At 46.1% G+C, this 20781-nt stretch overlaps 1 protein-coding gene across 1 annotated transcript in view; it reads right to left on the bottom strand.

The window, feature by feature from the left end:
• The window catches only part of LOC136562532 (vascular endothelial growth factor receptor kdr-like), a 129597-nt gene that overhangs the window by 6397 nt on the left and 102419 nt on the right, over positions 1-20781 (bottom strand). The window contains exons 21-29 of the mRNA XM_066559421.1: positions 20199-20364; positions 19554-19651; positions 18051-18173; positions 17845-17956; positions 13238-13337; positions 12536-12641; positions 11309-11433; positions 10995-11073; positions 8360-8454 (exon numbers count right to left, since the gene is read on the bottom strand). Coding sequence (XP_066415518.1) covers positions 8360-8454; positions 10995-11073; positions 11309-11433; positions 12536-12641; positions 13238-13337; positions 17845-17956; positions 18051-18173; positions 19554-19651; positions 20199-20364 — 1004 coding nt within the window. The remainder of the gene's footprint in view (positions 1-8359; positions 8455-10994; positions 11074-11308; positions 11434-12535; positions 12642-13237; positions 13338-17844; positions 17957-18050; positions 18174-19553; positions 19652-20198; positions 20365-20781) is intronic.

Below are 20781 nucleotides of genomic sequence, written 5' to 3'. Positions count from 1 at the left end.
TTGGCACTTGTGCAGTGCTTGCAGTCCCCAGCAGCTGCTCATTTTCTCACTGGGGTGCTTTAGGAAGAAAGCAGAGCCAGTTCCTGCTCCAGGAACCAAACCAAAGCCAGGAGCCAGACACAGCAACTGCAGGGAGGGCAGCAAAGCCATGAATAGGAAATTAGCAGATCCAGGACAGGAACTGTGTGTGTGTGATGTTTTTTGGGTGGTACAGCAGACAGAGCAGGTTGAATGGCCACACAGAGCTCCTTTCAGCTGGAAAGGGTAAATCTGCCCTGCTGGGTTCTGCTGCTGGGACTTTACAAGTTGTGTTCTCTCTGAATCTGGAACCTGTCAAAAGTTTCAGGTTTCCCACAAGCTGCAGATATTTCCACTGGCTGACAGAACCAGTGTCACTATATTAAAAAAATAATTACAATTTTTGCTGGTTCTGGAAAGATCCCAGGTGTTCAGAGCACTGGCTGGAGTAGAGCAGTGGTTCCTGCTCTGTGCACAGGCACAGGAGCAGCCTGCAGGCCCCATCTGTGAATTACCTACAGAATGGGTGCTCATGTTCTGTACATCACCCATGAAGCTCTTGTGCAGCCAGATTCAGTCACAACACACACTGAGCTCTGCCCAGCTGCAGTGGGACATGGGCTGGTTAATTTAGGCTCTGATTTTAGTCTTCTGGTCTGGCTTTCCATGGCAGCTTTGCATCTCCAGCTTTGGGAAGTGAACCTGAGCTGTAGGAGCCAGCCCACCACGTCCTGCATGCCTAGGATGAGCCTGGCTTCCAGGATTGCTGCACTTTATAGAACAGAGCTGCTGCTTCTGTGCTTTCAGACCTGCACAAGGCATTGCAACCAAACCTGTGGAGTGGCAGAGCAGAAATTCTAAAATAAACAGTAACCCTGAGAACTTCAACAAAAAATGTAGCACCCTCTGCTTTCACAACTTTTGCCTCATTGTCCAGAGAGAAACAGGAGTGGAAACTCCTTTTGTATCCTACAGATTTGGCAGCTGTCCATTGTCCACACACACAGTTTGTCTGCAGATAAACTTCCCTGACATCAGCCATGCAAGCACAGCTTTGTTTATTTATGGGATTCTCCTTTTGTTACTCAGCTCCATTGGCTCGTGTCAGACAATTCCATGGATGCTCTGGCTTCCAATTTGCCAGGTATTGAAGTTGTCACTGGAGACAGGGAGAAGCTTGAGAGCATCAGTTTAATTTGGAAGCTTGAGAGGGATAATTGTAAATGATTAGCTTTAAGGCACTTACAGTGTGGGGATGCTGTAACTGCTTTAAAACTAATAATTTAAAACTACCCCTCATAAGTCTTACTATAAAACATTTTTCATAGTTCTATTTCTCTAAAGTATCTAGTCTTAGTTACAAAACCATACTTTAAAACTTACTTCTAATTCTATTTCTCAACAATGTCTATCCCATTCCATAACATTTCTAAGTCAGCATTTCTTATCTCAAAGTTTACATACAAATACATGCTACATAAACCTCCTGTCAAACTTTAAAAATTCTTTACAAATTCATTTCCCACATGTATCACTTTAATTTGGCCCCCAACTTGCATCTCTCTGAGTTATTAGGGTTAAAAGGGGAATTTTCAGCCCCCTGTAGACTCCCAGCAAATTTTCCTGTTGGATTCCTGCCCCTGTGGGTCAGGAGTTTGGATCTCTGGGAATAAATAACTCTGCCTGGAGCTGAGATCAGGCTGGGCTTTGGAGGACTCCTGAATGTCCTCCCTGCTCCAGAGACAGAGCTGCTGAGCTGGGTCAGAAGGAAGTTGTGTCACTTGCTATCTCATGGCAGACCAAAATGCAATTAACTTCCAATACTATTCCTTTCATCCCAATGCATTTCCTAATTAAAGCTCTCTGTGGGGCTTTGCATTTTCCCCTTTCATGCTGCTGTCACAGCCAGAGCCTGCTGTGCATGTACAGATGCTGCTGCTGGGGATGAGGCTGCTCATCCCTTTCCATCTGTCCTTGGCAGCTCAGGACCTGCCCCAGCCCTGCCTGGCTGTGCTCAGGGCCTGGGGCTCCAGGGTCCCCAAAAGTGCCTTCCTGGCCTGGCCCCTTGGCAGGTGAGAGGGAATGAGGGATGTGGGACTCCAGGGGCTCTCCAAAATGCAGTTTATTCCATCCAAGAGCTTACAGCATCCAGGGTGGTGGGTGACAGAGCTGTGCCCACAGCTGTCAGCTCCAGCTGCAGGCAGCCCTGGACACCCTTTGGTTTAGGTTACAATGCATTCTATACTTTTCTTTTGGTCACAATGCATTATATACTTTTCTCTTGGTTACAATGCATTTTATACTTTTCTCTTGGTTACAATGCATTATATACTTTTCTCTTGGTTACAATGCATTTTATACTTTTCTTTTGGTCACAATGCATTTTATACTTTTCTCTTGGTTACAATGCATTTTATACTTTTCTTTTGGTTACAATGCATTTTATACTGTTCTTTACTGAGCATCTTCATACAGTAGAACCAATCTATACCTTAACTGTTATCTATAGCCTATCATAACTACTATAATTACCATATTCATGTTACTGTTCTCCAATCACTAAAAGTCAGTACATTACAGTTTAAGCTAGAAGTTGTTTTTCAGTTTTCTTGCAGTGGAAAATTCTGAGACCTTTTTTCTACTTGCCACATTTGCTGGCTTGTTTGCCTGTGCTCTCTTCCTGCTTGGTGAAAACATCTTCTTGTTTGGGGTGGGTTTATCCTTTGCTCTAAGCCATAATAACCCCTCTAACTAACACACCCTTGGTTAGCCAGTGAGACTGGCTCAGCAATTCTTTTCTTCTATATCAAAACTTGCTTCCATCTCTATTCCTTCATCAGACTCTACATTTAAAAATCTTTCTGCTAAGCACACATATCTGTGAGACTTTCCTGTCAAACTTTCATCCTTCCCAACAGGCAGGGACCTTCTCCCTGAGCCCCCAGCAAGCAGCCTCTGACTGGAGGGGCTGGATTGGGCAATCACACAACTGTGCAGCTCCAGAGGTCACTGATGGATATGTAATAAACTGATTTTATTAAAAGCTGGCCAGTCCTTGGCTCAGGGCCTCTCCTGGGCTGGCACTGCCCCCCAGGTGTTTCCTCACTGCTCTGCTCTGCCTGACCCTGCAGTGCTGTGGGAGCCTGTCACAGACTTGTTTCTGAGAAATCCTTTCCTTAGGATTTTTCCTCCTGAGAAGCTGAGAGGCCTCAGGAACAAAATGTAACCAATGGTTATCTGCTGCTGTGGAATGCAACAGGTGCAGCTGGGATTGGGCTCATGTGGTTGTTTCTAATTAATGGCCAATCACAGTCAGCTGGCTCAGACTCTCTGAGACACAAGCCTTTGTTATCATTTCATTCCTTTTCTATTCTTAGCTAGACTTCTGATGAAATCCTTTCTTCTTTTAGTATAGTTTTAATATAATATCTATGATAAAATAATAACTCAATCCTGAAACATGGAGTCAGATCCTCATCTCTTCCCTCATGCTCAGACCCTGTGAACACGGTCACAGGAGCCCAGCAGAGATAATGGATAAATCAGTTTGGATCAATCTGCTCAGGGCTGGAGCTGTCCCAGCCCAGGCTCCCCTCAGTGTCCCCAGCATGGCCAGCACTGGGGATCAGTGGGAACACCACAACATTCAGCTGGGGTTCAGCTGCCCACTGACCCAAACCTGTCACAAATTGCTGTGACCACCCTCAGAACTCACCTTCCATGCACAAGGTGTCCTGTTTGGGGACACAGCCTGAATATTAATTAATCCTCCACAAACTTTTTAGTTTTCTGAAGGAACCAAAGTTGTTTAGAAGATACCACAGAGAATAATCCTGCAGTAGCTTGAAGGACTGAGTGACCTGCTGAGGCTTTTCCTTCCTACTGTACAAAACCAGAGATTTTGGAGATAGAAAAATACAGAAACCATCAAAGAGCTGGGAAACCATTAGTGGAGCTGTTTATTTTATGTGAGAGGGAGGCAGTTTCTGTTGATCTACATTTTGGGGTCAATGACTTGAAGGGGACTGTGGAGAAAGAAGGATGGCTGCAGGAAAATCACCCTGGCCAGGGAGGGATTCCTGCCCAAGTGCAGCAGCTCCTCCTGCTCTGCCATAAAAACCCCAAGTATTTTGCTCTCAGTAGGAAAAACCAGTGGACTTTTCTGTCCATGTAGGAAACCTGGCCATGTTCAGAGGCTGTGTTTAGGGAAAGATGAGAAATTGGGCTGATTGCTGCCAAGTAGAGCAGTTTGTCTCATGTCTACCTCTCCTAATAACATGTAGGAGCTTCAGGCTTTGTAGGAGCCTTCAAAGGTGTTTAATAAAGCACAGAGGGTTTTTTTTTTAATTTTAATTTTTCAGCAAATAAAGAAATAAAAGGATTATTTTTTCCTTCTGGTAGCTATGACTGATTCACAGTTTGCTTTAATACATTTTCAGCTGAGTGCTGTGCAGGAGGAATTTCATCCTGGGTTCCCCTCTGGGGCACCAGTGCATCAGCATTCTGCTGGCAGGAGAACTCGAGGAGTTGGGCTCAGGAATTCATTGTTTGGGAGCCCTTTCAAACACAAAGTGCAGGTCATAAAGTCTTCCCAGGCCAAATCCACCCTCGTGTCCCCTCACACGTGTGGCCAGGCTGCTCAGCTGTCCCTGTCCAGAAGCAGTGGGATGGAAAACCCTGCAGTCAAATCCACAGCCTCTCACAATTCCCCTTCCACTCCTTGCTACTGTAAGCACAGGGAATAATCCTTGCGAAAAGTGCTTTACATAACTCCTGAGTAGCTACTCCTTCCAGGTTCTAGTTTGGAGACCTCAGGTCAGGTAACAGTGCAAGGTGCTGCATGGCACAACAAGAAATGTATTTATTATTTCTGAGCTCCATTCTGCCCTGGAGCAAACATGTTTCCATGCCTTGTTTCTGTGAGAAGGTGGGAAAAGATTCCAGCCCAATCCTGGCTGTATTTCTGTTGTGTTCTGTGTGTTTGGACATGAATATCTGCTGTTGCTGAGCAAAATCCCTCATTTCAGTGTTGCTGCCTTGCCCTAGGCCCAGCTTGTTTTGGCAAAGGCAGATCTGGGATGTGGGTGCAGCATCCAGGGCCCAGAGAGGATCAGCTGAGCCTCAGCTGAGCTCGTGGGCCTGGGCCAGAACCAGAGCAGGGATTTCTGAGCAGCACAGGATGCTGGGTTTGGGGAGAAGGGGAAGAGCTGGGGGAGGACAACTGAGCAGATACCAAACCTTTTGTCATCTTCAACAAGAACTTGATTATAGAGTCTCTGGAGGGTTTTAAAGCAGTGCTTGGCAGTAGCCTGATAATATTATGAGCTGGAAGCTGACACCAGAGTCAGCCCATCATTAAATCCCCTGTGCTCCCTGTGCTTCCCTGAATGCTGATTCCAGGGTTGTTATCCCAGCCAATCTTTCCATCTCTCACTGCAGCTACTGCTGTGACTTCCTACTTCAGCAGCATAAAACACTCAGAACTTTCCTGCTCTATTTTAGCAGTAGGAAAAGCTCAGACTTGCTTAGTCCAGCCTAACAGTGAGCCCAGGCCCAGAGTATCAGATTCATCCTCACTAAACTCTTGACACTGACACTCCATGGTGTGTGCTGTTGGCAAATTTTAAACTCAACAGAGGAATGAATGCAGAATAAATAAACAGTGAGATTTTGGCAAAAATAATAAATGCAGCCACCCTGGTTTAGAAAACATGCTAAGCCTTTGAACAGTTTTGTTTTAGAAAAGAAAGACTTTGAAAAGGATCCAGGGTAAATGTTTTTGATAGAGAGAGATACACCATTAACAAGGGTGACTTTATCTCCCCTGTTAAACCCACACTCCCTTCTGACCTCTCTAGATTGTTCCACAGGCTTTGAGCCTTGTTTGGCCACTTGTCAGTGCAGGAGCACCCAGGGGTGTCCTGTCCTCAAACCAGAGGGCTTTGGGCTGCTCTGCACTGTTGGAGCTGCTCTTTGTGCCAAGGAGGGTCTGCAAGATTCAAAATAAAAATAAAAATAAAAATAAAAAAAGGGAGCTGACAAAAAACCTTTCTCAGCTGGAGCTCAGACTCTCAGGGAAGGATGTGGCAGGGAGAGGAGAGGATGTGGCAGCAGGAGAACAGCCCAGCTTCTTGCAGGCTCTGCTGGGATGGTCTGCAGGGTCTGCTGGCACAGGAGGGCTCAGGAACCTCGTGCTGGGTGGGATCCCCATGGCAGGGTTGAGTGAAGTGGGAGAGCCCAGGTGGTGGGGCCAGGCAGGGATGCACTGCCCCCAAGAGCCTCCCCTCCACTCCCAGGGGCCCTGCTGGCAGCTCAGAAGGGTTTCCTGGGAATCCCTAAAGAACAGGCTCCTAGGGGGTTTTTGTGCTTCCACATCTGGCTGGGTGCTGACTGCTCAGACTTGAAGGAGAAAGCCTGGAGAGGGCAGAGGGGGAACCTTCCTCTGCCAAGTCTTTATCCAAACAGGAGAAATGCAACGGGGAAAAGCTGCCAGGGGGGGGTGACAGAAATCCTCAGAGGCATAAATGCCACCAGGGAGGCTGCTGGATTTGTGTCAGTGTGACATCATGCAGGAAAGAGGTGAATCAGCCCAGGTGAAGCATCACAGGGATGCAGCTCCTGACATTTCAGCTCCTGGTTTTGAGCTGCTGCCATTTGGTCTCCATAGCAATGGATTGTGCTGGCAGGAATGCTCTGGGTGTGTGCAGGGGATAAAAACATGGAAATGGATCAGGATCTCTGCTAATCCCACCAGGTCCAGCCCTGGGACACTGCTTCAGGGAAAATACTGCTGGGCAAACACATTCCTGAGGCCACACTGCCATCCAGCACAATCCACAGCATCCTAATGCTCCTGTTGGTGCTGTCCACCTTCTCCCTTTTCCTCCTCTCCTTCTCCCTTCTCCTCCTCTCCTTCTCCCTTTCCCTCCTCTCCTTCTCCCTTTTCCTCCTCTCCTTCTCCCTTTTCCTTCCCTTCTTCTCCCTTTCCCTCTCCTTCTCCCTTTTCCTCCTCTCCTTCTCCCTTTTCCTCCTCTCCTTCTCCCTTTTCCTCCTCTCCTTCTCCCTTTTCCTCCTCTCCTTCTCCCTTTTCCTCCTCTCCTTCTCCCTTTTCCTTCTCTCTTTCTCCCTTTTCCTTCTCCCTTTTCCTCCTCTCCTGCCCTCAAAGATCAGGGCATTGATGCTTCTAAAGCATCAGAAGACAAGGCAAGCCCTTTCCATCTGCTTTTCCCTCTGAGTGAGAGTCACCTCCTCCAGAACTGCCACACCCTGGCCATGCCCTCTCCTGCCAACTCTCCCAGAATATCCAGAAGTGCACCAGGGCTTCTTCTCATCCCTCACTTCTCTTTGGTGCAGAAAAGGGGTGACTTGGTGTAGAACAAGCAAGGATAGTTTATCTGCTCTGCTGGGAAAGGTCATGGAGTTCCTCAGAACACAGAAAACTCATACAAATCTCAGTATATTTCAGAGAAAACTCTAGGCAAGTAGTAATTAGCTTAATTAACTGAATAGACAAGGAATTCATTGCTACATAATAATATCTCTTTTTAGTATTTTGAGCAGCTATTCTTTGAAATTCCACATGTTGACATTTGAATCAGTAAAATGGCAAACTGTTGTTAGGAAGGTGGAGAAGTTTTTCACTACTGGGCCACTTCTGCCTGTGTGCTTGTTACTGAAATACAAAGAACTGTGAGCAAAAAGCTAAAAATCTGCTTTTAATCTTCTCTATTGTACTATGAGTGGATAAACAAACAGCAAACTCTGTCCCAGCCTCTGTTTGTAAACCAGGTGAGAGCAACACCACCCAGGGGTTACAGAGGTGGTGGGTTTAGGGAATTCTCAGAGTGATGATGAAGCAAGTACAGCAGTCAGGGCTCTGTAAAGGACTGCTCTTTGCTATGAACAAGCATTTTAAGTTTACTCACATCCCATGAGCTGCAAAGATGCCACTCCTTCTGTCTGGCTTCAATTTACACACTGCTATAATTACAAATGTCAGCTTTTGCATTATTGAATCAAGTTCTTCAAGCTCTGCTCCATCACTAAGAGAGAACCCTGGGGAGGCAGTGAACAACTGAAGTGAACAAACAGCTAAATTTCACTTCTGTATTCTCATTTTTTCCACCTATCATCTCCCATTTGCAGAATCTGCTGCCCCTTGATCTTAAAACACATCACCAAGGTTTTCTGGTTATGGGGTTGAAATTCAGAGTTCATCTCCTCTTAGCTTGCCTGGATACCCAGAGGTTTCCTTTTGGCAGCAGAAAACAAACTGCACATTTCAAAAGCATTTCTCTGAAAGGAAGAACTGTCTGAAAAAGAAATCCCCCAGAGTACTCACGCCAGAGCCATGATCCCATAGGGCCAGGAACGGATTTCCAACCTCTTGGGGCTTTTTATCTCCTCTGAGGTCAGCACCATCCCACTGTCAGACTCCTGAGGAGCAAAAGGAAGGGAACATCAGGGACATCTGAACCTGGGACTGCTGCAGGAGCCACAATCCTTCAGGATATTCTTTTATCAAGGCCTGTGTTATCAGTTTTTATCCAAGTGTTCCTGATAATGCTGCTCTGGAGCCTGGGAATGTTTCACTTGTTTTTATGACATTAAAGGTTTTGATCTGCATTTCCAAAGAGCACCCTTAAAATGAACATATCAAAAAATAATTTGACATTTTCAAATTTGAAACTGATATTAAGCATGACATATGGGCACCATGTACGTAGGATAGCTGAGATATGAATAGACTGAGATTCATAAAGAATCTATCCAATAATTCTGGCTGAGCTCCTCCAAGGAAAAGCTCCTTAAATACCCACTGGAAATACACAATTAGAAACACTGGGATTTGAAGGAAGTGGAAGTTCAGCAGCATTTTGTAAATGCAATTGCTTTGTAAAGATGGATGGCCCTGGCCTTTATGGATTTTTTTATGAGCTGTCCAACAAAACTGTCTCGATTCAAGTTGGGGTTGTGCTTCTGCTGCACCTAAAGCTGAGTCTTGAGGCTGCAGTTAAACTTTGTGCTAAGTTTATGCAAGTACACAGACATCACAGTCCTCATTTTAAGTTATTTAATAACATTAAATGCTCTGGGTGTTTCTTTGCATTTGAAATATTTTGTGATGCTGGATAGTTGCACATCTGTGCATTTGTCAGAACCAAGATAGCAAAAGCTCTCAACATAGAAGAGAAACTTTCAGTCTGATTTTGCCAATCAAACTGATCAAGATATAAAAAATAATCTCATCAAACCATAAATAACAAGAAAAAGCATTTTTATACATGCTCTGGTCATCTACCAGTTGTTATTAAGATCAGTTTATAAGTGAGTTTAGGAAGTATAAAGTGAAAGCCTGAATTAATGTCAAACCCCCAGTAAAACCCAGCTTGTCTCTGGGTTTTGTCTCGACTGTTTCCCCTCCAAACAGGGAACAGTCTAGGAACAGTTCATCTGGGGGCTGCTCTGCATTTTGCTTACACCTCTCTGCTAAAAGAATCTCCACAGAGATTGCAGATAACTGCACAATGGCAGGAAGGTGTGCTGGAGCACTTGGAGAGCTCAGGCAGCTCTTTGAAATAATGACCTAATGACAATTCAGGGTTGATAATGAGGAAAACTTCAATAACCAAAGTACACTTGCACTGTCCAAAAGCAGATCACACACTGATTTAGATTTAAAAGACCCTTGTTGTAACATCACATCTATTTCTGATCTCTTGATGTCTTATCACCCTTTTTGGAAACTTTTCACCCTCATGTAAAGGTTTATTAGAAAATGAGCAGGGAGCTCTTAGGCAGGTAAAGCTCCTGCTGGCAGCAATAATCTCTTGAGACTGCATTGATCTAGCAAATGTCTTTGTGTGATTCACAGGGACAGATTTTATCCTGCAAGAGGGAAGATGCAGGAGCCAGGGAAATTTCTAAGCCTGCTAATCCCTGAGATGCATTGATAAAGAGGCAGAAATTCCATCTGGGAAAATACAAGGCAATAATGGGCCTCAGTTTGTGCTCAGCAGAGAACAAATGACAAATAGGCTGTGTTGGGCAAGGACATGAAATATTTCCAGGACAAGCTGGAGCTGCAGACTTGAGCCTTCCCAAGGGAGCTGCTCTGAGGAATGGCTCTGTCCAAGAGGGACCCTCAGCTGAGCTTTCCTTTGCTGCTCCTCCTGTGCCAGGAGGATTCCTGAGGGATCCAGGCTTTCTCCCTAAACTTTGATCCCCCTGGAGCATCTGTGCATTGCAGAAATGTCCCTGTCCTCCTTAGGGACACAGCAGGTGCCAGTGAGGCAGCACATGGAGCTGCAGCCAGGGGCTGCCTGGACCACAGAGGGAATTCAGGAGTTGTTCTTGGGGAATTTTTAAATAAGAAAATCCCACCCATAACTTCAGAGGAAGCCAACAAGCAGAACCCTCATTCTGGAGCAAAACAAACCTTTGCTTTCCCCTGGAGCAAAATTAAACCCTTTAACACTCTCCCACCCTGCAATGGCATTAAACTGGCAATAAATACATTCACTTGCAGTGAGGAAAATCCAAGGTTAAAGCCCTTTGTGTGAATCACCACCAGGATCAGAACACCCAGAACTGAACACCCTCACCCCCACCAAGTGATTGTCTTGGCAGCCAGGATGTGTTCTGGACACATGTCCCTCCAAGAGCTTCATTTCAATGAGCTGCCACTTTCTTATGGTGGAAAAACATCTTGAAATATGTCTTGAATATAAAACCCCTTAGCCTGATCAAAGCCAGGGTAATCACATGTGAGCTTCTCCTTAAATTATTTGTTAAGAGAAATGCAGGTCCCTCTTTTTTGTCATACAGCCCTGGATGTAAGGTGCCAGAGCCAAATCTTCTGCCTGATTTAAAGTTCTCTCCTCCCAAATTATTCCAAAAGCTCTCATTAGAGTTTCTGGTGCTGCTGCTGAGTGATCTGTGAACCTGCTGGGGAAGGCTGCAGTCACCTCTCTTACCTCATGCATCACTTTCTCCTTTTCCACTGGCACCTCATCAAATGTCTTCACACTCAGGGGTCTCTTCTTGCTGTTGTTTCTGAAAGCAGGAGAGTCAAGGGGTCAGCACAAAGCCCAGGCAGGTTCTGCACCCATTGCAGCTCAGTTTCCTGCTCACACAGCCCAGTTTCCTGGACCACTTCTCTTTTGTCACCTCTTGTGTCTAATGACCAACACCATGACAAACCTGTCTGCTTCTTTCACCAGCCATACCAAGGCAGGACACCAGACAGTGAAATGTTTCTTTTCCCCCACCCTGTATCTGCTGTTCTCACCCAGTTTCTACTGCACTCCAGCGATTCACTCCATTGTTCAAGTTTTCTTCCACAGGGCAGGTTTTAGAGTTGGATTCTCCATCTGGACACAAGGTGATGTTCAGTGGAATGTAGTCTTTGCCATCCTGTGAAATTAAAAACAGAAAAGAGCACAAAGCTGGTAAAGTTCATTTTGTGCTGCATCTCAGATGTGAGAGGTTATTGTATCCTACAGAGCTTTGTGATGAGGAAGGACTCAATTGGGTTTTAAATTAACTGTGGTGTTTGTTCAAGGTGATTATCATGTTCCTCACACCCTGTGGAAGTTATGGAAGTGGAATGCACACTTCACCCAAGAATGACTGTGCAGGAGGCTTTGTGAGGGAACTGGGGCACTTTGGGAACCCTGTGATGTGGGGTGGCTGAACATGGGCTGGGGGATTCCAGTCCAGGTCAGAACCAATGGCCCATGAACTGCTCAGTTTTGTTCAACTTCAGGAGCTTGGGAAGAGCCAGGCCTTAAAATGGGAGCCTGAAAGGATTGAATTCCTTGTCCTTCCCAGGAATTGCTGCTGCACATGGTAATGAGCTCTGCATTGTCATTACCCCCCTGCAGCAATCCTCAGGAATGACTCTGCCTTCAGCTCCTGAAACTATTTGTCCAAATTTCCCTGTGCTTCTTTTTGTTTTTAATTTTGAGAAGCAGTTAAGTGCCCTATTCCCTTATCATGATTTTTATGTCTCCTCAATTTACTTTGGTTATAGAATCAAACTCACAAGCTCTTCCTATTGCAGACTGGGCCCTCTTCAACTCAGCTCCACTAAATTTGTTTACAAACAGGAAGGAGCTGGAGGAGAGTATTTGATTTCTTCTTCAATTAAATTGGCAATTGCATAACTGATCTGGTTGTTTTTACTGAAGAAGAAAACAACTGGTTTAACTATTATGAAATTAATCATTATATACCTGACTTTCTGTGCTTTAAGCTGCATAATTGCAAAGCTCCGAAGAGCACTGGTGAACATAAACTTGGAAATGAGAGACAAAGTTCAGGAGGTGAAGAAAATCAGAAATAAAGTTAACATCTGAGTAGTTAACATCTGAGTAGTTAACATTGTCTTTACTCATCCCAGCAGGGATTTTCCTGCTGAGCTGTGCTAGGAGGTGAAGTCTCATGTTGGTGTTTAATAACTTAGCCCCTGCACACCCCAGATGCCCGTTTTTGCAGAGGGGTGGCCCTGCTGTACCTGCTGCACGTTGGCCTGCAGGAGATCCCCCAGGCGCTCCACCAGCTCGGTGAACGTCGGCCTCTCCGTGGGCACCCCATGCCAGCAGTCCAGCATGGTCTGGTAGCTGCAGGAAAAGCAGGCATTAGGAATGGCAAAGGATGGCAGCTTTGCTTCCAAGCTCTTTCATTCCACTGCTACTTGCTTTGGTGGGTCTTTGGATTGAGAGGGGTTCAGATCTCCACATGCTGAAATTCTGGTTTAGTTTCCATGTGGGATGCTTTTTGCTTCCATGCTCCTGCCTCAGCTGAGCCTGCAGGATTTTGGTTTTCCCCTAACTTAGAGTCTGGCTGCTGGGCCCTGCTGGTACTGCTGAACTAACTCCTGGTTATGGGTACTGGGTTTCTGTCACAGAATCTGAAGTCTGAGCTCCATGAACTACATGAGTAGTGTAGAACACATGAGTAGTTGCATGTACACATGAGTAGCTCCATGTAGTAATACATGAGTAGCTCCATGAACTGCAGCTGACATGGGGCATCTGATCATCTTCTTGTTGGCAAAGGTCAGGCTGACTTGGGCTGTCCTTAGCATTAGTCCGTGCTGTCAGACACCCAGAATATACTCAATCACAGCTTTACTGAACATAAAATACCCAGCTGTGGTCTCCTCCCCCTCCCCACAATCTCTTTTGTGAGGTGTACAGCTCCCAGCAGCTCTTACACTTCAGGAGTGGAATACTCTGGAGATCTCATCCGGGTCCCCTCCTTGAGCCGCCGGCAGAAATCCTCATCTATCTGCACCCCAGGGTATGGAGAGGCACCTGGGGGGAGAAATGACAGGGCTTCAGGATGGCACAGTCTGTGTCTCAGCCCAGGGGGTCTCTGCTGAGCATTTGATGTCACCCAGAGCCTGGCAGTCACACGAGCTCAAGTGAAGAAGGAGTTGCAGTCACTCACAATCTGCATTTTTGGTTTGGAAACCCCACAGATTCACTCTGTCCCTTCAGAGATTCCAATCACACTGTCTCCTCTGCTTTTGTGATACCACTCCAAGGTAAAATAGGGCAGAGGAGAAATAAACTTGATTAGTTTAAGACTAAAGTATCTCTTGGTCAGTGGTAGAAAAGTTCCAGCTCATTCAATGGGTTCCTTGGTGCTTTCCAAACTGCTACCCTGCCAGAATCCTGCACTGGGAGGATACACACAGAGTGAGTAATTCCTTCCTGCTCATCCTTCATTGCCTGAGAACCCCTGTGAGCAGGTGCAGAGAGGGCTGTGGGCACCTGGCCCCTGCCAGGACCACGAGAACCTTGAGTGGGTTCAATCCCATGAGTGGAGTTGCTCCTCTCCTGGTTCACCAGCCACTGGATATGCATTATCCCCCAGGGAAGGCTCCCTTGGCAGTGACCTTCCAGCCTTGCAGCCTTGTTTTCTTTGCTGACTCTGTTCACTGCTGTTTACCTGGAGTGCCACTCAAGCGTTGGCTGATCCCTGGCAGGACAGCTTGTGGCAACTGGAATTGTTTTGTGGAGTTGAATGCTGTGAAGGAGCTTTGTGTTAACTCCCACAAAAGTTTGGGAGAGTTCTCTGGCCTCTGAGTAAATCCAGAGCTCACAGGTAAAATTCAGAAGAAGTCTAAGCTGAGATTTAAAATGCTACTGAACCTACAGTGGATGAAACAAAAAGATTTGTAACTTCCCTCTCTTCCTCCTCCCTAAACCAATGCTTCCTGTGCAGCACAACCCTCGTCTTGGACATTTTGGCATCCCAGAGGCTGGATGATAAATTTGGAAACAATTTCATCAAGTCTTAACATGGGAGATTGAATGGAATCTGTATCCAGCCCTGGAAGAATCTGTGTATGATTTACTGGCTATAACATTCCTGCATATTCCTGCAAACACCCTCATGTGCTGTGCACTTGGGGGCACAATGAGAACAGCAGAAATCTTTTGGATAAAGCATTGAAGAAGGGGTCAAAATGTGGCTGCTCCAGAATTGCTCTACTCTGTGAACCTGACTGCTCAGTGTGCAGAGCCTGCACTGGGGAGCTGAGAGCCCAGCACTGCCTGAGAAGGAATCTCAGCTCAAAGGGGCTCCCAGGACACCCAGAGCCCAGGGATGCCTCTGAACCCACAGCACTTCTGGATGTGCAGGTACCAGGGCACAGGACTGACAGTGTTTCCTGGAGTTATGTAAGCTGGGGAGAGGCAGCACCAGCATATCTGCTTTATACCCAGACCTTCCTGTCATTATGCTCAGAATAACCTGGGAATTAACTGCTCATCTCATGGATGGAGAATTCCAGGAATTAACTGCTCATCTCATGGATGGAGAATCCCATTTGCTCTCACAATCTGAGCTTTCTCTGGTTTCATCACAGATCAGATCAACTCAAGATGTTGGTGAGAGCAAGTACAGGGAAGGCAAAGGATAACAGGGATAGGACAAGGGGTACTGGGACAAACTGAAAGGAGGGACATTTGGGTTAAATATTGGGATGAAATCTTTTACTGGGGGGTGGTGAGGCCCTGGCACAGGTTGCCCAGAGAGGTTGTGGATGCCCCAACCCTGGCAGTGTTCAAACCAGGTTGGATGAAGCCTTGAGCAGCCTGGTTTAGGAGGAGGTGTCCTGCCCATGGCAGGAGGGGTTGGGAATAGATCATCTTGAAGATCCATTCCAAGCCCTGAACATTCCATGAGTCTATGATTCATTTTTGACTGGAGGATCTTTTAGTAATTTATATTTTGGCCAGTGCTGGCCTCCTACCAGCTGGAGGCAGCTCAGATCATAAAAGCAAGGAACTCTCCCTTTCCCACTTCCACTCAGCACTGATTTATCGGGACTATGGGATCAGTCTGATAACTTGGATTTGGAATGCTGAGACAGCTTGGGAGAAATGTAGGCTGGAACATATGGTGTAAGGCCTACACATGATGTTTTCCTTAGGGGAAATCTCCTTCAAAATGCTCAAAGATGTGGCATGCATTGGATATGGGAGCCCTCTTTTGATCTTGGTTTTATTTTAGTGGGATAATGAGATGCTGATGTTACTACCAGGCACTGCTTGTTTACATAATTATCTCTGATTGCTTTTGGAACAGTGCACATTGAAATTCCAGGAGACACTGACATTCTGTACCATGAGTGATTTCAGGATGTGTTAAACACTGCTGGCACCACCTGACACGAGGTGTGCTGACCCCATTGGAACAATTTAAACCTCATTGCAAACTCAGCCCCAGATGGAAATTAATATTCCCTCAAGTCCTGTATTTCCCTGTATATCACCAAAGCAGATCCAGCCTTTCTGCAGGCAGCCTATTGTCCTTCCCAACACAAACTACACTCTGCATTTTCCCAATCAGTATTTTTCCCTTTTTTAGAGGGTGCTCAGCCTGTGGGACCCAGTGAGAGCAGCAGCTGTAAATGGGAGCCAAAACACACCCTGTGGCAACGACAAATAACTTCCATCTCATGGCTCTCAATGATCTGTAAAACTTTTATATGACAGAATTCAATCAGTGACACAAATCCTTAATTAAATATTTATAATTTGAGCTGCAGATGTGAGCAGTGCCAAACCACAGGCATGCCTGGATGAGCTGGATGAAAAACCCTCTCAGAGAAAATGACTGGTTTTGAGCCTGTGCCACCAAGTGAAAAAGCAGTTTGTGATCTACGTCACAGGCAGGGCAGGAGCTGCTGCACGGGTGGCAGCCCCTGGAGCCATTTGGGAGGTTCCAAATTCAGAAGGGGACAGTGCCAAGAAAGGGGCTAAAAGAACCCAGATAACACGTTTTTTTAAAAAATAGATTAAAATAGAGGTGAATTTCACTGACTGGATTTTAATTTGTATTAGTGTTCAGTATTAAAGGCCATCTGTTAAATTCTGTCAGGACCTTTGGGAGTGATGCAAACTTTGTTTCTGCAGTGCCCCTTGGATTCATCAGCATTCCAGCCCTTTGGTTCCCAGTGGAGACCCTGTCCCTGAGTGTGTCTCTGGATGCTGATGCTAAAGCATCTTCCTGAATGATCTGATAAAACCAGGGCACTCCTGGTGCTTCTGGAGCTTTGCCTTTCTGTGCTGCTTCTACACCTGCAGTAGGTGAGGTGATGCTGTTACAGAGCCATGGAGGGCTCACCCCAAAATGACAACACCCAAAAACCAGGGCTGAGCCCCAGGGAAAGCAGCAGCTGCCACTTGTTTCAACCACTCAAGTGTGAACTTTCTGCTTGGTGAGCAGATGTGGAGCAGGGAAAGTCCAAATCAAAGACTTGGACTGAGAGCAGGTTATGATTTTGCAGCCAGCCCCAAGTAAAGATTAGGATAGAAACAGCTCCAGACTTTGCATTTTCACTTGGCATCTTGAGCCCAATCATTAATTTCAACTGATCCATGAACCAAAGATAGAAGGAGATTAGAGTTTGCTCTAAAATCCAGCAGCTTAAGTTGACAATGCTTCTTGTTTTCCTTTGTCTGCAAATGCTGATTAAAAAGCCAGAGCTGACATTCCTAAATTCCCCCAGGAAAACAAATCTTGCCCCTCTGCAAGGAGAATCTGAGAGCAGCACAGTCCAAGTGTCTGTAGGGCTGCTTGTGTTGGTCTCACAGCTTTATCTGCTGGACAGAAACCAGAGCTCAGAGAGGCTGAGATTTCTCACAGCATCCTGGGGTGACATCTCAGCTACATAAAGAACATCGTTATTATTCTTTTAGAAATGTTGTGGCTTGCAAATGATGCAGCCACAAGAGCCCACATTCTACCCTTGGTCTGCTGCCAAAAGGGTTTAGGCTGAGCCCAGCACTGCTCCTGCACAACCCAACAGCAGCTGCTGCCAGGAGATTTTTCTTACCTAGAAAATCTTAGATTTTGTGGAGTGGATGATCAAGCTGGGATAAAATATCATGTGGGCTCCTGCTGCATAGGCTGCCAGCAGCAGCCACTGTGCCCACAGCAGGGTGACAGCTGTGGGGTTCCCTGAAGCAGGTGGGGTTTGATAGGAAACTTCTTCATTGTTCTCCAAGAAATCTCCCACTCCCAGCAGCAGAGGCTTGTATTTTATCTCTGGGCTCTGTTGCTTTCAGTGGGTACAAATGTTAGGTTCAGGATTTTGGATTTTTGGTCTCCCTTTCCAGTGTTTTCATGTCCTTTGTCAGGTGGAATTCTCACTGAAATTGGGTTTTTTTACACCTGGTTTGCACTGTGCACTCATCCTCAGTGAAACAGAAGCATTGCCCCACATGATCACCTTTTGTTAAAAGCTTTTCTTAGCTAAGAAGCCATAAATCAGTGGGGGAAAAAAGGGTTTGAAACCATTCTTACCTAGAGAAAATATTTCCCACAGCAGCACTCCGAAAGACCACACGTCGCTCTGCGTGGTGTAAATTTTGTCAAAAATAGCTTCTGGAGCCATCCACTTGAGGGGAAGCCGTGCCTAAAAGCCAGAACCACAACAGGTTACCAGATCTGCAGGTACTGATGTGCCCAAGCCCAGCTTGAGGGTAACAACTGAAGCTTCTTGCACTCACATCTCCCTTCCGTACGTAGTCGGGGTCTTTGTAGATGTCCCTGGCGAGGCCGAAGTCACAGATCTTGACCACGTTGTTCTCGGACAGGAGGATGTTCCTGGCTGCCAGATCCCGGTGGATGCACTGCCAGGGAAGGACACAGGCTCACAGGGGGCTGGGCAAGGAGCCCCTGCTCCAGCTGGAGGCAGGAGAGATTCTTTGGGAAGGGGGAAAGAAATGAACTGCGCTGGGAGCAGCTCAGAGAATGAGTGGGAATCTGCTCCAAATACACTGGGATATGCAAAAGGGGGAATAACTCAGGGAACAAACCAACACTAGAGTTTTCTGATTTTTCTGTCTGAAGTAACTTTGCAGTTACAACAAGGAAGGGAGTCCTATTTTCTCATTATTTGGGAAATTTCAGAGAGGCCAAAAAGCAGCTGCAGCTACGTTTGCCAGTGCAGCTCCAGGAGGGTGTGAGGTGGGATAACCCCACTCAGGGTTTCTGGGGGATGCCCTGGTGTGGGAAATGGATTTGTAAAGAATTCTCAAAACCTGACAGAAAACTCACACAGTCTCGTACATCTGTATGCAAACACTGAGATAAGGTGTGCTGACTTAGGAAAGCCATAGAATAGAAAAATATTGAGAGAGAGATTGAACTAGAAACAAGTCTAAACAAGTTTCAAAAGATGGCCTTGCAAAAGGATCAGATATTTTAGAGAATTAGAACTGTGAAAGATGCATTGTAGCAGGACCACATGGGGTAAAAATACAGGTGATTGGTGTTAGGAGTAATAGCAGCATTGTGTGGCAAAAGCTAATGGGCTTGGGAAAAACATGTATAAGGTACTGTAACCAGGAAATAGGGTGGCTTCTGATGGAATGGCATTGAGTTTTACATCTCTTGTGTCTCAGTATTCATTGAGACTGATAATGGAATAAAACCTTTCAAAATGCCTCTCAGTTGCCCCATCTCTGTAAAAGCTGGGAAAACCAACACCCTGGTGGCTGTGTGTGAGTGAGGCTCAGCTGTGTGCACCCTTTGGCCTGTGGATTACACTGCATTTACCTGAAAGCTGCTCCACAGGCTGCAAACTGCTTCCTGTTTATCCAGGCAGTGCTGACTTTGCTGCCAGTCCCCAACACCTCTGACAAACTAAAGGAATAACTGGATACTCCCTCCTCATTTTTCAGTAGTGGTGTTGTTTACCACACTAAAAAGAGCTTTCTCTACAAGCCCCTTCTGTGTTTATTTATGAGGCAGTTCCACAAATTGTCTCACCATTTCTGAGAACTTCACTCCTTCTATCTAAACCCTCCTGCTGCAGATGCCAGTCCCTGCAGCCAAGAACATGATGAATGTTCCTCCACAACCCCTTCAGTGCTAATTACTGCTTAAGCACCAGAGCTAACTTGATCTCCAACACTCTAACAGAAGAGCAAAAAGCAGATTTCTCAGAGTCAAGAGCGTGTTTGGGTTTCTTCACATCAGATACTCTGCAAGAATCTGAAGGAGCTCACTTTTCGGGAGGCGAGGAACTCCATGCCTTTTGCCACCTGGAAGCTGTAGCAAATCAGATCCTCCAGAGTCAAGGGCCTCTTGTACAGATCCTCAGCATCTAGGAGAGATCAGAAACATGGCAAAAATGTGGCACAAATGTGGCAGAGATGTGGCACAGCTCCAGAGCTGGGTGGCACTGGTGCCACCTGTGTGCTGATGGGCCCAGCCCCACACACAGTGCTGGGTGTGAGATCTCTGCAGGGTTACAGCTCTGGGAGAGCAACCACTGACCCAGAGGCCAGAGATCAGAGGATTAACAAAGTTCCCTCATCCATTAGTCACTCATTTAGCTATGGGGAAACAACACCTCAGGCTGGAGTGAGGGAAACTTTATAGACAAGAGCCCAGGGACAGAGTGACCTCACAAGTCTGGTAAAACATTCCTATTTCTCCTCTCACACAACAGGAGCAGCTTTTGTACACAATACAGAGCTCTCTTTTTGTGAGAAAGTTGGAGGGGGGAACAGGCAAGAGGGAGAATTTGGGATTTCAGGAACAAGCCAAGCCATGTAAGGGCTTGTAAAGTGTGTGACAGTGTGTGTGGCACTGGCCAAGTGACAGAAGTCTTTCCAATAAAAGATTGGGATGAGATAGGGTTCTTCTACCTTCTTCATCATCTTCTGAGTCACTGTAGCTCTTATCCTCAATGAATCCTGAGCTGGCAGAGCTGCCTGTGCTGGCCACACTCTCGAGGCGCCTCTTGATCAGTTCAGTCAAATCACTGTTGGACTCATCCAGACTCTTCTCTGCTTGGTCAGAGTTTTCCTGGGACTAGAAATGGCATAAACCAAATTTTTAGCTTTGTATGATGCAATGCTTGGGCGTTCAAAATATGTGACAATGTTATAAGGAGAAAGGGTCCTCTGAAGATGAGCATGTTTGAACATTATGTTTCCTGAAGTGGGAATAAATGGGAAACCATTTATAAACCAGGCTTTATTAGTTCTAACTATAAATTATAGTTCCCTACTTATTCCTACTTATTATTCCCCTTTCACTGATAGCAATATTCCACATCAGAGTTAGCTGAAAGCTGGCTGGGTGAGACTGAGGTGAGCAGAGAGAGGCTGTAAATTCTCTTGCTGTCTCAGGATGCTAAAAATCCCCTCCAGGTGGGTGCATGATGGGCACTGTGCTGGGGAGTGAGGCACAGCCAGCCCTCAACTCATGGCAACAATGGTGAGAAAG

The sequence above is a fragment of the Molothrus aeneus genome, chromosome 14 (assembly GCF_037042795.1).
Source record: "Molothrus aeneus isolate 106 chromosome 14, BPBGC_Maene_1.0, whole genome shotgun sequence".
Lineage (NCBI taxonomy): Eukaryota > Metazoa > Chordata > Aves > Passeriformes > Icteridae > Molothrus > Molothrus aeneus.
This window is presented reverse-complemented; position numbering and strand designations above follow the sequence as displayed.